Genomic DNA, 17,002 nt, shown 5'->3' on the forward strand with positions numbered 1-17,002 from the left:
CTCCAGGCCCCAGTTTTCAGCTACGTATTAATATGACTTTATCCTCATTCACAAATTTTTATAGGAATAAACTGGGTAGATTGGTAAATTAATAAGATGCAGCCTTTGTATATAGTGAATCAATTATATTGTGCCAAGAACTGCTCATGTAAGAGGGTGGCGGCCTGCTGCTGCATGGGGACCCACCGGATGATTCTCCTTTTCTCCTATGGGCAAGTCTGAGCTTGGGCTCAAGTAATTCCATGTTAATTCAGAACTGTGATGCATTGCTTTTTTCAAGCCAATATGTGGCTGAAGTAAGATTATTATACAACCACAATTGTTAATTTGCTATAGTTTTGCAAAAACAAGGCTCATTGACTCCCAGGTGATCGTGGATTGTCAGTAATGTGGTTTATCTGCAGCTTTTTTGATAATGAGAGATGTTACCATATATACCCGTTCTATAAACTTTAAACGAATTGTCTCATAAAGACATCCCCTTTTTGTTGTAGAAAATTACTTGGTAGTCAGTTATTAAAGTTGGGGAAAACTACAGCCCCCCATAGCTACAGTACATGTAGCATAACCTACATGGACGCTCTTATACTTGCAGAACACTTAATACTTAGTAATTAGTAATACTCGATATGTCATGTAAGCGACATGGTTCTGAGTCAAGGACAGTCCCTGTGGTATCCAAGTATCCCAATAGGGTATAGGAAATGGGCTTCTTCTTGTGGTTACTCATTCCTATTCTATGAAAAATTGGGGTTCGTTCATAAATAAATACAGCAAGTCCTTAAAACAAAAGGCGTATCCAAACTTCAAACAATAGTTGGTGGCCAAAAACATGCAAAGTGTTCCTTATCGAGTATTTGATAAGTTCGCCAACTGTAGAAAACAAAATTCTTGTATTTTCTTTCCAGTCAGTCTAGCATAGAAGCTGGCTAGAGTATCATCACATGCCAAGGTATAGTTGTCACTGCTCAGATATGGGAGCCAAGATGGCGGCAGTGGGACACGCGGCCACCAAGGCTGCAACTGGCCTAATGGGTCAAGTGTTGGCTGCTTGTAAATAAAAATTGGGGCCACTTATTTGCATAGGAAACAAAACAAAAAGGGTCATTATTATTTTTTTTTTAAATAACTTTTTCTGCTACTTTTAAGTTTTATTAACTTGGTTGATAATGTAATGTCAACTTGTCACCAGGTCAAAAGTGTCAGATATGCTCTTGCTGCTCCCCTTACTCCGTTTTTATCTATTTGTTTTTATAACTCTTCTATATGGACTGATATGAAACTTTTTCTTAATAGTTGAGTCCAGTGTGGCAACTTTTATCTTTTAAGAAATGGCATCGCTCACAGGACTGTCTGGGTGCAAATATCCTTGGGAGCAATGTAGAAGTAAAGACCCTAAAAAAAATAGCAGAATTGGATGCACTAAATAGCAAAATAGATCTGGAACCGAATGATGGATTTAAAAAAAAAAAATGCCAAAAAAACAAAACCGAATTGTTATGGGAGTAGGAGGAATAAGATAGGGACAAAACCTTGCCATTTTTTGCCTGTTGGGAGGTGCTCTTTAAATACAACTCCTGTCCTCCTTTTTTATTATTTCTGTATTTTTGTGTTGTCTCAGTCAAATACATGAATACAGTTGCATAAATGTGGAACACAACATTCAATATCTCTATCTACTGTACATCATGATAATCTCATTCTAATGGAGCAATAGGCTGTTAAACTCTTCGTGAACTTGGTGCTTTTTTTGCTGGGTCAAGTAATAAATGTTGAGTTAACCTATTGTTCTGCTCAATGTCTTGTTGCAGAGGTGCTGGAATTGGTGGTCTGGGAATAACAGTCGAGGGTCCCTCAGAATCCAAAATGTCTTGTAAAGATAATAAGGATGGAAGCTGCAGTGTAGAATATATTCCTTACGCTCCAGGAGAATACGATGTTAATATCACGTACGATGGGGAACACATTCCAGGTACGTTGAGGTCCTGCCCTTTGCTTTACTTGGCTTGGTCTCTTCTGTTAAAAAAAAAAAAAAAAGGTAAGGGGGGAATATTTCCAGGTATAAATCACGACCGTTGCTGTATCAACCTAGTAAACAGCGCTGTCTGTGGTCTATGCTGCTCTGACATTTCATGGGATATATATATTTATTACTCTGATTTTGTAACCAGTCTGTTCAATTATTAATGGACCAGTGACAGAATGAGGTCACTTCATGTCCTGTCTGTGGTTTTCCTCTTAATGTCTTACTGGTTTTATAGTAATTCAGGGGGAGAAAAATGCCTCCGTAGTGTAGAGTGTCTTAATAGAAAATATAAGTAACTTGCATAGAATAAATAGTTTCAGAATTAGACCACCGAGACGATCATCTGCTCACCTTTGGTCCTACTCAACTTCAGCAAAGCATTTGATAAAGTATCTCTTACTATCGTTATTGAAAAAATGACCAAGTATGGGATTAAAAAGGCTATGGTTGGGTGTATTCATAACTGGCTCAGTGATCATACTCAGAGTGGTAATAAATGGTTGCTCGTCTAATTGGAAGTGTTTCAAGTGGGATACCACAAGCCTCTGTCCTGGCCCCAGTGTTGTTCAACATTGTTCAAACTGAAGGTAAACTAATCAAATTAGAAGACGATGCAAAGCTAGAAGGGATAGCTAACACAAGAGAAGACAGAGAAAGGATTAAGAAGGATAAGCTTGGACAATGGGCAGCAAGTAATAGAATGGTATTTAACAGGGAGAAATGCAAAATTCTACATATAGGCAAGAAAAATTAAAATTATATCTACAGATTAGGAGGAATAGAACTAAGCAACAGCACATGTGAAAAAAAGACTTGGGTATACTAATAGATTACAGACTGCACATGAGTCAACAGTGTGATGCAGCAGCAAAAATGGCAAACAGTTAAAGGATGTATTAAAAGAAGAATAGAGTCTAGATCACATGAAGTAATTATCCCCCTCTACTCCTGCTTTGTTAGGCCTCATCTGAAATACTGTGTCCAGTTATGGGCGCCACATTTTAAAAAATACATTGAAAAACTGGAGCAAGTTCAGAGAAGAGCTACCAAATGGTGAGCGGACTGCAAAGTATGTCCTACGAGGAACAGTTGAAGGATCTGGGAATGTTTAGCTTGCAAAAAAAAAAGAAAACTAAGAGGAAACTTAATAGCTGTCTATTAATATCTGAAAGGCTGTCACAATGTAGAGGGATCATCCGTATTCGCATTTGCACATGGAAATACGAAAGGCAATGGAATGAAACTGAAAGGGAGAAGATACAGATTGAATATTAGAAAAAACATTTTGATAGTGAGGGTGATCAATGAGTGCAACAGGCTGCTACGATAGGTGGTGAGTTCTCCTTCAATGGAAGTCTTCAAACAGAGGCTGGACAGACATCTGTCTGAGATGGTTTAGTGAATCCTGTATTGAGCAGGGGGTTGGACACTATGACCCTGGAGGTGTCTTCCAACTCTAACATTCTAAGATTCTATGATACTGCAAGGGAAAGCTGTGGCCAATTTAATGGTTGCTTCATTAGAATTTTTTTGTATTTTTGTACATAGTGGCTATACAGAAAATTGGCCTCCATAAAATAAAGGGCGGCTCAAATATGCCAGAAGTATTGCTGCATCGGTCTACAGAACAATAATGCTTCCGCATGTTGCTTTAGCTTCAGACCCATTGTTTTAGCCACCTTGGTATATCTGATTAGTCAAGACGGCTAAAATGAACAGCTTTTGCATCCGTATCCCTTTATGGGTGTAGAATCGCCCCCTTAATCTCTTTTTTTAAAGGGAACCTGTCAGCTCGTTTTTCCGCAATAAGTTGCGGCCACTGCGTTTCGGGGCTTATCTACAGCATTCTGTAATGCTGTAGATAAACCCCCGATCTAAAGACCCCGTCACACATAGCGATCTCGCTAGCGAGATCGCTGCTGAGTCACAAGTTTTGTGACACAACAGTGATCTCACCAGCGAGATCGCTGTGTGTGACAGAGATCAGCGATCGGCCCCCCTGCCGGTATCGCTGATCGCTCTTGGAAGGCCCAGGACATTTCTTCCATCGCTGGTCTCCCGCTGGCCAGCACGCATCGCTGCGTGTGACAGGCGGGAGACCAGCGATCAGCTGGTAACTAACGTACACATCGGGTATCCAAGGGACGTGCTTCCCTTAGATACCCGATGTTTACCTTAGTTACCAGCTCCCTGCATCAGCGCGCTGGTAACTAATGTACACAGTGACGCCGCACGCTCGGCGGCGCTGTGCTGATCGCTGGTGAAGCTGTCTGTTTGACAGCTCACCAGCGATCATGTAGCGACTCACCAGCGATCCTGACACGTTGATATCGTTGTCGGGATCGCTGGTGAGTCGCTATGTGTGACTTCAGCTTAACCTGAAAGAGAAGAAAAACAAGTTTTATTATACTCACCCGGGGGCGGTCCAGTCCGATGGGCGTTGCAGGTCCGGTGCCTCCCATCTTCTAGCAATGACGTCCTCCTCCTTGCTTCCTCTCGTGGCTCCGGCACAGGCATACTGATCTGCCCTGTTGGGGGCAGAGCAAAGTACTGCAGTGCGCAGGCAACAGGAAAGGTCAGAGAGGTCCAGCGCCTGCGCACTGCAGTACTTTGCTCTGCCCTCAACAGGGCAGATCATTAAGCCTGTGCAGGAGCTGCAACATGAAGCAAGGAGGAGGATGTCATCGCTAGAAGATGGGAGGCACCAGACCCGGACCTGCAACGCCCACCGGACCACCACGGGTGAGTATAATAAAACTTTATAGAATGCTGTAGATAAGACCTAAAAGGCAGTGGCCGCTACTTATTGTAGAAAAATGAGCCGACAGGTTCCCTTTAATCTCTTGTTGGATTTCATACAGATTTCTGCCCCACTGTGAGAGGGAATGTAATAACTGTGACATGGACTTTCCCTTCTGAGGTTTTTATCTCTTCTATGTTACAGGTAGCCCATTTAAAGTTCCTGTAAAAGATGTTGTAGACCCCAGTAAAGTGAAAGTATCTGGAATTGGACTTGGAAATGCCGTTCGGGCTAAAATACCACAGCAGTTTACTGTAGATGCCAGCAAAGCCGGCATTGCTCCTCTTAGTGTTGCAGTGACCGGACCCAGAGGTAAGAGATTCTAAGACTTATACTCTCTGCGATGGACCTTTTGGGTTTACTATTTTTTATCTACCATATATACTCGTGTATAAGCCGACCCCCCCCAATTTTGCCACAAAAAACTGGGAAAACTTATTGACTCGTGTATAAGCCGAGGGTGGAATCCATACACACTGCCCCCATATGCGGCTCCATAGAATATGCCCCCATATGCGGCTCCATAGAATATGCCCCAATATGCTGCCCCATAGAATATGCCCCCATATGCTGCTCCATAGACTATGCCCCCATATGCTGCTCCATAGAATATGCCCCCATATGCTGCAAAAAAAAGCCATACTCGCCTCTCCTGGGTCCATCGCCGCTGTCTGCCGCTTCTTGTGTCAGTGACTGTTCAGCCAGCAGAGGGGCGACGCGCACTAATCACGTCACCGCGCCCCCTGCTTCCTAAAAGTCACTGACACAGGATGCAGCAGAGACAACGGTGAGCAGCGATGGACCGGGGGACAGGTGAATATCGCTATACTCGCCCATCCTGCCACGGTCTCTGCAGCCTCGCTCGCTTCTCCACTGTCTCCTTTCCCTTCCTGTCTTCAGCGGTCACGTGGTACCGCTCATTACCACTCATAAATATGCGCATATTCATGAGTGGTAATGAGCGGCACCTTGTGACCGCTGAAGACCGGAAGGGAGACAGTGGAGAAGCGAGCGAGGCTGCAGAGACCGCGGCACGACAGGTAAGTATGATCTGTGACACCACCGCCCCCCCTCCCCCGCTGCCCCCCAGGTATATGACCCGTGTATAAGCCAAAAGGGGGACTTTCAGCTCGAAAAAATGGGCTGAAAATCTCGGCTTATACACGAGTATATACGGTAATTTCCTGTCATTTCATGAGCACAATTTAGCTCTAACTTTTGGAAAGGCATTCTTTCATTTTATTTCTTATTGCATGTAACATACCAGAGCCCTTTTATGTTTGATAATTCATTATCTTCTTTAGCATGACCACTTAATATAATTTTCTGCATCAGATTCACATAAGACACTCTATATTGTACTACTGCCGTTGCTTACTTACACCAAATTCTGTAATTTTTTTGCTTTCCCAGCAATTGATTGCTTACAATCTATTTTGTGCCTAAATTTAAATGGGTATTCCACAGGATCTGTCATAAATGTACAATTAATGTTGGTAAACATGTTGGGAAAGAGGCCTGATATGCATTGCTGTCAGTGGCAAGGCAGTCAAAATTCCCATACAGATTAATGGGAATTATAATCAACTACCCACTGACAGCGGTGCCTGTCAAGATCTTGTTTAGGGATGGATAACGTTCCCATTGCGGTTCCTGTGGCTATGCCATAAATTATAAAAGATGGAAATGCCTCTTTAAATTGGTATACCTGTTTTAAAGAGTCTTTACCAATTTTAACTAATATCTGGTCGATTTGTTAGGTGTCCGACTTCTGAGAACCCACTTAATCACTGAAATACCGTCTTGTAATATCATTTCATTTGCTGTCTAAGGGACTGGTTAAGATAGCTGGGTATAGTTCTGGTGATCTTGGCTCTAGCTGTTTGCATCAACCGATCTACAAGTTATCACCAATCCAAGGAATAGTTGAAATTTAGACACCTCTTTATTAAAACGTCCTCCATTAAAACGTTAGTTGTATACTGCCTTTTTATCTCCTTCTACAGAAATTTTCAGAGTTGTATAATCTATTTTTAGAAAATATCATACCTCTCAACCAATTTGTGATGAATTCTTCCATATACCAGGCAGTTGGGATCCTACGTAACTATTATTAGGGCTTTAGAGCCACTACAGCTAAAGGACATGGCAGCTAGTGCACCCTGACAATAAGTTTGATACTTGCCAATCTAATGACATAGCTTTAAATGTCCAGTTGAATTGTTTAGCTAAAGTAGATAATCTGCTGCTATCCTTGTTGTTTTTCATGTTTTTCGCTTTGGGTTAATGTGTCTCCATGCCCATAATAAATAATAACATTGTTCTAATAGGTGATTGACAATAACAGTATTTATTTCTAGTTAATGAAACGGACTCCTTAACGAAACGGAGCCCCATGAAAGCCATTACAAATTTCTTTAAAGGTGACTTCAAGCGAGATACAAAGGAGCCAGGTTTGGACTTTTGTCATCTGCTCCAGGAACAAGTGGAATAATAATCAGTTCTGGTTTTCGGTCTGTCTCTGGCTGCTCCTCATTAGTCAATGATTGTGGTTTTGTGTCACTTTAAATCTTCCAATATTCACTGGTGGAGAATATGATTTACTATAAATTAAGAGGTGCGTTCCCGAGTCTGTAATTGGCTAGTAAGAACCAAATCTCAAAAAATGTCATGAGTCTCATATTTACCTTTTTTGATGGTCGAGACTAGGCTTTCTTGGGCAACCTTTCTCTGTAATGCAAAAAAGTTTCAAATGGGGAAATATGATGAAAAATGTTGATCTTTTTCCCAGAAATGGGGTCATTCCAGTCCAAGGACTGTAGGTGGTATTGCTGCTCAGCTCTTTGAATGAGGGTAAATTAGAATACCAGGCATATATACAGTCATGGCCAAAAGTGTTGACACCCTTTAAATTGTTCCAGAAAATTAAGTACAGTGTGTCCGTAAAGTCATGGTGCCCTTTTGACCAGTCACGGGAAAGTACACAAGTGTACCACGATCCCCGGATCTGACGCCCTTTGACTTTTACTTTTGGGGTTATGTGAAGCAGCATGTGTACATTGAATGTATCAACGACATTAATCACTTAAAACAGAGAATCACAGACGTTATTCACTCTTACACCAGACGTCCTTACACGTGTGTTGCAAGAACTTCACTATCGTTTGGATGTGTGTAGGGCAACAAATGGAGACCACATCGAACTGCACTGAATAGGTATGAAACCGGGAGAGTTGTTCTTTTATTTGGAGCAGATTTCACATTTCTATCATTTTTTGTTGCTTTCCAGCGACTGGTCAAAAGTGCACTATGACTTTACAGACACAGTATTTTTCCCAAAATATTATCAATTCCACTTGTTTAATTATACATGTTTATTTCCTTTGTTTGAATTGGACCAACACAAAAAAAGAGAATAGAAGGCAAATTGGACGTAATTTCACCCCCAAACCCCAAAATGGGCAAAATTATTGGCAGTTTTCCAAAATTGTGGGTAAAAAACTTTAATTCAAGCGTGTGACACAAGTTCAAACTCACTTGTGGCAAGTAACAGGTGTGGGCAACATGAAATATATAAAAATCACACCTGAAACAACCTCTTTAATCCTGAACCATGGAGGGTGGATCAAACGTGATTAGCTGCCACCTCAAGAAGCTATTTTCAACGGCTAGAACAATCTTCTTATCCTTCTTTATACAGTAAAAAGGGGGAAGACTCCTAGTGTAGCCAGTCGCTTTGTAAGCGGGTGAGATAGAATTATCTTCTTGCTTCCCTTCCTCTAATTGTTTTCCGTATGTTGATGTTTGCATATGCTAATGTTGGTGATGTCTATGATTAATATTTGCGGTACTGCTACATAGTAATATGTATTATCGCTCACATTTATGGTACTGCCACATTCATACATGTGTTACCAGTCTTTGTAGAACTATATTATGTTGTGTTCCTTTAGTGTAATACTGTATATAATGTGATGATGTGTACTAATGCTCATGTACAGTTTTGGGAAAGTAAAGTGCATCCTTTTGGGACATTAGAGGATGGCACCTTAGTACTATAGTTCTTATAGATAAGGGCAGTTGTAATTCCTTTGTGGGCCACTAGATGGGGGCATACTAGTGTGCACTGTAGGTATAGTTTATAGTATGGTTATAGAGGGTTAAGTGTAGGAGGGGCTGCCGGGTGGTAAGACAGGAATTTCTATGACGTTAGTTCAGACGGGACCAGGGTGCCCGAAGTATCCACATGGGCTATAGGCCCGAACAGCTTGGCAGCCATGTAACGTTAAATCGCTGCAGCCCACGTTATCCACGGCCACTGTGCATCATAGCAGTGGGCCAGAACAGGGAAGGAAAGATGTGGCGACTCAGCCTGAGCGGATGCCTTTAGGGCAGGAGTCGGTTGGACTGAGGAGATGAAGGAAGTTGTAGCTTCGACGAGAATGGTACAGATGGGCCGGATGCTTTATCAGAGGCAACCAAACTTGGTGACTGATGATTTCGAGTCTGGGGCGAAACAGGCAGAATGTATTGTCATCATGGCGAGGTCAGGCCAGGAAGGAACTGGGGGAGCAGTCTAGGATGGTCCGGTCCAGGCGTGTGCTGCACAGAAGCGGCAGCCAGAAAGGGAAAGATAAGGAACCAAGTGAATATCGTGATGTGCCAACTGTGGATGTAACGTGTGAAGTACTAAGTAAAGAAGAATGTTCATGTTATCCTGAACTGTCTCTCCATTACTGGGGGGTTGCCTGAAAGAGGGACCGTTGTCGCCTGGGAAGTGCCCGGGTTGACCTGAATTTGGTGATGCAGGTATGCTGAGAAGAATACAGTTTTCTGTAGGGGACGATATCCTGAGACATAAAAATACACAAAGAAAATGGGAGACGTTTATTAGCATCCTGAATAGGACCTGTGCACAATATATACCATATGGGAATAAACATGCTAGAAATAGGAGGAAACCACTATAGCTAAATAGAGCTGTAAGGGGCGCAATAAGAGATAAAAATAAAGCATTTAGAGAATTAAAGCAAGTAGGTAGTGATGAGGCATTAACTAAATACAGAAAATTAAATAAATTCTGTAAAAAGCAAATCAAGATAGCAAAGATTGAGACAGAGAGACTCATTGCCAGAGAAAGTAAAAATAATCCCAAAATATTCTTTAACTACATAAATAGTAAGAAGCTAAAAAATGATAGTGTTGGTCCCCTTAAAAATAGTCTGGGTGAAATGGTGGATGAGGATGAGGAAAAAGCCAATATGCTAAATGACTTTTTTTCAACAGTATTTACACAAGAAAATCCCATGACGGATAACGTGATCAGGGATAAAAATTCTCCATTAAATGTCACCTGCTTAACCCAGCAGGAAGTACGGCGGCATCTAAAAATCACTAAAATTGACAAATCCCCGGGCCCGGATGGGATACACCCCCGAGTACTGCAGGAATTCATCTTTAAAGATTCCATAATAACAGGGTCTGTACCACAGGACTGGCGTATAGCAAATGTGGTGCCAATATTCAAAAAGGGGACAAAAACTGAACTTGGAAATTATAGGCCAGTAAGTTTAACCTCAACTGTGGGTAAAATCCTGGAGGGTTTTCTAAGAGATACTATACTGGAGTATCTGGAGAAGAATAACCTTATGACCCAATATCAACATGGGTTTACAAGGGACCGTTCCTGTCAGACTTATCTGATAAGCTTTTATGAAGAGGTAAGTTCCGGACTGGACCAAGAGAATGCAGTGGACGTGGTGTACATGGACTTTTCAAAAGCTTTTGATACGGTGCCACACAAAAGGTTGATACCTAAAATGAGAACAATGGGGATAGGGGAAAATATGTGTAGGTGGGTTAAGAGCTGGCTCAGGGATAGGAAACAAAGGGTGGTTATTAATGGAGCACACTCGGACTGGGTCACAGTTAGCAGTGGGGTACCACAGGGGTCAGTTTTGGGCCTGCTTCTTTTTAACATTTATTAATGACCTTGTAGGGGGCATAGAGAGTAGAATTTCAATATTTGCAGATGACACTAAACTCTGCAGGGTAATCAATACAGAGGAGGACAATTTTATATTACAGGAGGATTTATATAAACTAGAAGCTTGGGCTGATAAATGGCAAATGAGCTTTAATGGGGATAAATGTAAGGTCATGCACTTGGGTAGAATGAACAAGATGTATAATTATGTGCTTAATTGTAAAACACTGGGCAAAACTGTCACTGAAAAAGACCTGGGTGTATGGGTGGACGAGAAACTCACATTTAGCGGCCAGTGTCAGGCAGCTGCTGCAAAGGCAAATAAAATAATGAGGCATAGATGCTCATGAGGAGAACATAATTTTATCTCTATATAAGTCACTAGTGCGACCACACTTAGAATACTGTGTACAGTTCTGGTCTCCGGTGTATAAGAAAGACATAGCTGAACTGGAGCGGGTGCAGAGAAGAGTGACCAAGGTTATTAGGGAGCTAGGGAGTCTGCAATACCAAGACAGGTTATTACACTTGGGGTTATTTAGTTTGGAGAATCGAAGGTTTAGGGGTGATCTTATTACAATGTATAAATATACAGTCATATGTTAAAGTTTGGGCACCCCTATTAATGTTAACCTTTTATCTTTATAACAATTTTGGCTTTTGCAACAGCTATTTCAGTTTCATATATCTAATAACTGATGGACTCAGTTATATTTCTGGATTCAAATGAGGTTTATTATACTAACAGAAAATGTGCAATCTGCATTTAAACAAAATTTGACCGGTGCAAAAGTATGGGCACCCTTATCATTTTCTTGATTTGAACACTCCTAACTACTTTTTACTGACTTCCTGAAGCACTAAATTGGTTTTGTAACCTCATTGAGCTTTGAACTTCATAGCCAGGTGTATCAAATCATGAGAAAAGGTATTTAAGGTGGCCACTTGCAAGTAGTTCTCCTATTTGATTCTCCTATGAAGAGTGGCATCATGGGCTCCTCAAATAACTCTCAAATGATCTGAAAACAAAGATTATTCAACATAGCTTTTCAGGGGAAGGATACAAAAAGTTGTCTCAGAGATTTAACCTGTCTGTTTCCACTGTGAGGAACATAGTAAGGAAATGGAAGAACACAGGTACAGTTCTTGTTAAGCCCAGAAGTGGCAGGCCAAGAAAAATATCAGAAAGGCAGAGAAGAAGAATGGTGAGAACAGTCAAGGACAATCCACAGACCACCTCCAAAGACCTGCAGCATCATCTTGCTGCAGATGGTGTCACTGTGCATCGGTCAACAATACAGCGCACTTTGCACAAGGAGAAGCTGTATGGGAGAGTGATGCGAAAGAAGCTGTTTCTGGAAGCACGCCACAAACAGTCGCCTGAGGTATGCAAAAGCATATTTGGACAAGCCAGTTACATTTTGGAAGAAGGTCCTGTGGACTGATGAAACAAAGATTGAGTTGTTTGGTCATACAAAAAGGCATTATGCATGGAGGCTAAAAAACACAGCATTCCAAGAAAAACACTTGCTACCCACAGTAAAATTTGGTGGAGGTTCCATCATGCTTTGGGGCTGTGTGGCCAATACTGACACCGGGAATCTTGTTAAAGTTGAGGGTCGCATGGATTCAACTCAGTATCAGCAGATTCTTGACAATAATGTGCAAGAATCAGTGACAAAGTTGAAGTTACGCAGGGGATGGATATTTCAGCAAGACAATGATCCAAAACACCGCTCCAAATCTACTCAGGCATTCATGCAGAGGAACAATTACAATGTTCTGGAATGGCCATCCCAGTCCCCAGACCTGAATATCATTGAACATCTGTGGGATGATTTGAAGCGGGCTGTCCATGCTTGGCGACCATCAAACTTAACTGAACTGGAATTGTTTTGTAAACAGGAATGGTCACAAAGACCTTCATCCAGGAACTCATTAATAGCTACAGGGAGCGACTAGAGGCTGTTATTTTTGCAAAAGGAGGATCTACGAAATATTAATGTCACTTTTATGTTGAGGTGCCCATACTTTTGTATCGGTCAAATTTTGTTAAAATGCAGATTGCACATTTTCTGTTAGTACAATAAACCTAATTTGAATCCAGAAATATAACTGAGTCCATCAGTTATTAGATATATGAAACTGAAATAGCTGTTGCAAAAACCAAAATTGTTATAAAGAAAAAAGGTTAACATTAATAGGGGTGCCCAAACTTTAACATATGACTGTATGCGGGGACAATACCAAGACCTTTCTAATGATCTTTTTACTCTTAGACCTGTGACGGGGACAAGGGGGCATCCTCTACGTCTGGTGGAAAGAAGGTTTAAGCATACTCAGACATGGAATTTTTACTGTAAGCGCAGTGAGACTATGGAACTCTCTGCCATATGATGTTGTAATGAGTGATTCCCTGCTAAAATTTAAGAGGGGACTGGATGCCTTTCTTGGAAAGTATAATATTACAGGGTATATACACTAGTTTCCTTAATATTGCGTTGATCCAGGGAGCTAGTCTGATTGCCGTATGTGGAGTCGGGAAGGAATTTTTTTCCCCAATGTGAAGCTTACTGTTTGCCACGTGGTTTTTTTTTGCCTTCTTCTGGATCAACATGTTAGGGCAAGTTAGGATAGGATATGGGTTGAACTAGATGGAGTTAAAGTCTCCCTTCAACCTTAATAACTATGTTACCATGTAAGGTCGGGACACAGATGCTTCAGTATCTCTGGTTACGACTATAGTCCTGACCTCCCCTTACAGCTTTACAACAAAATAAAGGGGACACATGGCTGGTCTCCTGAGACAAAGATTTATTCATATATTTCTCAGTAATTATTGTAATACAAGAAAAAAATAGGATCAAAGGAAAAGTGGAGCTTGGGAAAGGAAATGTTGGGATTTTTTTTTACATACAGTATATATTTGCACTATTTCTGGGTTTATTGTTCCTTTCCAATAATGAATACAAAAATTGGACAGATACAATGCTCATAGAAGCCAAGTGAATAAATACTTGCCCATGACTTTTATTGCTGAGGCTTATGTAACCTTGAGATCATTGAGTTGTATAGTTTAAGTCCTTCATGATGTGTTCACAGAGGCTTGTACATGGTATAGACTTCATTTTTTGGCATACCGACAGTCCAAAAGGTGTGCCAAATGTATTACGAGGATGCAGATACTGTTGAATACAATGGTGTAATGGAACCGTTGGGGGCATTATACTGTGGAAGGAGGGTCATTGTGTGGACAGTAAGGGCCATCATAATGTGTATGGGGACTGAGGGGGCATCTTATTGTGGAAGGGGTCACTGTGGGGGCATCATACTGTGTTTGGTGGATGGTGGGACATCATACTGTGGAAGGGTGTGGGGAAGGTGACTTGACGGACAGACTTGACTGGAGGGAGAAGGGATGGTTTGTGCACTGGAGACAGATGGTAGTAATGACAGAAGGGAGACAGCTGGGGGTAGATGGAAAAGGGAGTGCAATACCTAGACTTGACCACAAGATGGCAGGGGGGAGCGTAGTTCAGAACATGACATCAGCTTAGGGCTTAGGAAACCACTTAGTCATGGGGGGCGGGGAGACAGGAACCCAGGAGGGAAATTCCCGAGGAGGGGGATAAATAGGACAGGACAGGGTTCCAGGCTAGGCTAGCCCTGGGAGGAGCTCAGGAGGAGAAGACTCAGTACAGAAGACTGACAACGGTGAAGAGCTCGACCAGGGGACTGACTGGAAGAGACAGTCAGGGGGGTGGCCCCTGACACAAAGGACCGCAGGACAGACGAGGCCCCGGGGGTACCGATTGGACGACGACCTCGGACAGGTGAAGCGCTGGTGGTAGATAGGTCTAGGACAGCCCCAGTGAAAGATCTGCAAGGAGCGTCACTACGATAGAAAGAAGGTGAAGGTACCCGGGCCTGTATACGGAGAGCTGTAAAGTAACTGTGGTGTATGGCTACGGTCGTCAGGAGGACGGCCAATAATCTCGGACCTGTTGCAACTGAAATCTGCCTCCGTTTCGTCTGCGTCGTCTGGTTGCGGTAAGCAGTGGACCACCCCCCCAATCTGGGCCACTACCTCATTTGGCGTAGTCGGCAGGATCCACCGCTGCTAATACTACACCTTCCGCGGCAGGCCTGCGCCAGGAGAACCCAAAAAGGACTTGAGCTGCTCACCTGTGGATTACAAATTTGCTCGCCTGTGGATTACAAATTTGAGACTTGCTTCCGGATCCTTGGCTGTCATCAGAAGATCCGGGGCGGTGCCAGAAGCCGGACAACATGGCTGTGGTACTCCAACGCCAGGAGGAGGCCCAGGCATTTGCGGCTGCTCTGGACGGACTGGGGCCATCTCAAATTCACCCCTGGGGGAAGCGGTGTATATCCGGAGACCGCCGCCCCCTTATACTGGACCCGGGAAGATGGGTGGAGAAGCCGACCATCGCTTCACCCAAGGGTTGGAGTGGCCCGGGTGGGAAGACCAGCTGAGGCTGTTTGGCGCCATTCAACTGCTGTACATCGGATGGGATGCGACGCTGCAGCTGCCGTGGCCTCGGACGCCTGGAATGGCGGTGGCGTCAAGAGGTCGAATCTCGCCAGGAGACCTGCTTCTGGGAGCCACTGACTGCCCCCCAGACATCGGGCTGAGAGGAGGAGCGATTGCGGGCTCTGCTGGAGCAGTCACCGAAGACATCGCCTGTGAGCCTCCCCGTGGGACCCACGAGCCTGGAGGTTAGCCCTGCCGGATGGCGGGGTGAAGATCGGCGGCTGCGGGAGGAGCCGTGGGGTGGCCTGTCGGAGACCGCGGTGACGGGGAAGGTGAGAAGTCCCCCGACCCAGCCGGCGGCTCTGCGACGGGCCCCCGTCACGCGGCCTCCAGCATTCCTGTGGGCCCGGCGTCGGAGGGCTTTGCGGTCCCCACTGGGCTGAGCGACGCCTCTGCCCGCGTCCCCGAGCCACCCCGCCCGGCGGCGCCACATCCTGTGTCGCCGGTGAGTAGTCCACCCGTGGCCGTCCCTGCCATGCTCTGCTTTGAGGTGGCGGTCTATCCATAGGGGCCTGCCACAACCCCGGCCCCGTCTGTAACTCCGGTTGAGGCCTGCCCCACGGCCGCATCTGCGTCACCCCCGGAGTTGGCTACGGCCTGCTTCTCGGGCTCTGTGGCCTATCCACCGGGACCCACGGCTGCCCTTGCCAGTCGCCAGGCCCCAGCGGCTGCTGGGCCGCCAGAATCTGTGGCCGTCTCTCCCACGCTCAACCTCGGTTGCGTCCCACCCGCCGGACTCTGCAGGCTACACCGGACCCTCCGTTTGGGTTGCGGAGGTCATACAGAAGAAAAAGGCCAGAGAGCGGGAGGTCTGGAGCCTATTCCACGAGAGAGGGGAGGCTGGCATGACGGCTTCCCGATCTACGGGGCGGCTCGTGTATACCAATCTGGAAAAAAGATACGGGTTAATTTGGGACCTCGCAACCGGCCAGAAGGTATATATCAACGTGACTTCCATCCGTCATGGCCGGGCTTTGCGGGAGGGGGACTTGGTGTCATACTACAAGGAGTACTGTCCCCGTGGCTACTACGCGGTAGCCGTGATTGCTGAACCCGAAAGCCACGAGCCCCCATAAAAAGACCCCTAGAGACACTCCCAGCATCCTGGGAGCTCCACGGCTGTGGAGCCCCTTACTACTGATGAGACAACGGCTATCAGGAGATGGCCCGGACTACCAGGATTTTGCTGCACCGTTGTGCAGGCCCAAAAGGACAGTTGTGCGTCCAAGTTAAGGAAAATGTTTTTATTGTTTATTGTTATCTCCTGATATAGCGGGGATGCAAAGGAAGAAGTGTTAATGTTAAAGGAAGGGGGAGTACTTCCATTTTATGTTTGAAATAGTGTGTTTGGAGAAGGAGTTAAAGGAAAAAAAACAAACAAAGAAAAGAGCTTACTCCGGTTGAGTAATTCCTATTGTTATTAAAGTAGAAGTAACGGCATGCTAAAAGTTGATTTAATGAGTAGTGTGTGTAACAAAAAAAAAATGTGTGTAACAGGTCCCGGGTACGAGGTAATGTGACAAAAACGCCGACCATGACTCTTTTGTAAGTGAAGAAATCTCAAGATGGAAGAGGCCAGGAGCCATTTGGTGAGCTGCATTTCTTGCTACATGTTCACAGATTTACCAGTGGAAA

The 17,002-nt window shown here is 44.0% G+C and overlaps 1 protein-coding gene across 4 annotated transcripts in view; it reads left to right on the forward strand.

Annotated features, from left to right (window-relative positions):
- The window catches only part of FLNB (filamin B), a 251,435-nt gene that overhangs the window by 173,756 nt on the left and 60,677 nt on the right, over window positions 1–17,002 (forward strand). For all 4 annotated transcript variants that reach the window (XM_073563895.1, XM_073563896.1, XM_073563897.1 and 1 more), the window contains exons 24-25: window positions 1,812–1,972; window positions 4,971–5,138. In XM_073563895.1, the coding sequence (XP_073419996.1) occupies window positions 1,812–1,972; window positions 4,971–5,138 (329 nt within the window). The remainder of the gene's footprint in view (window positions 1–1,811; window positions 1,973–4,970; window positions 5,139–17,002) is intronic.

The sequence above is a fragment of the Dendrobates tinctorius genome, unplaced genomic scaffold, assembly GCF_039654945.1.
Source record: "Dendrobates tinctorius isolate UK_male_01 unplaced genomic scaffold, ASM3965494v1 ptg000406l, whole genome shotgun sequence".
NCBI lineage: Eukaryota > Metazoa > Chordata > Amphibia > Anura > Dendrobatidae > Dendrobates > Dendrobates tinctorius.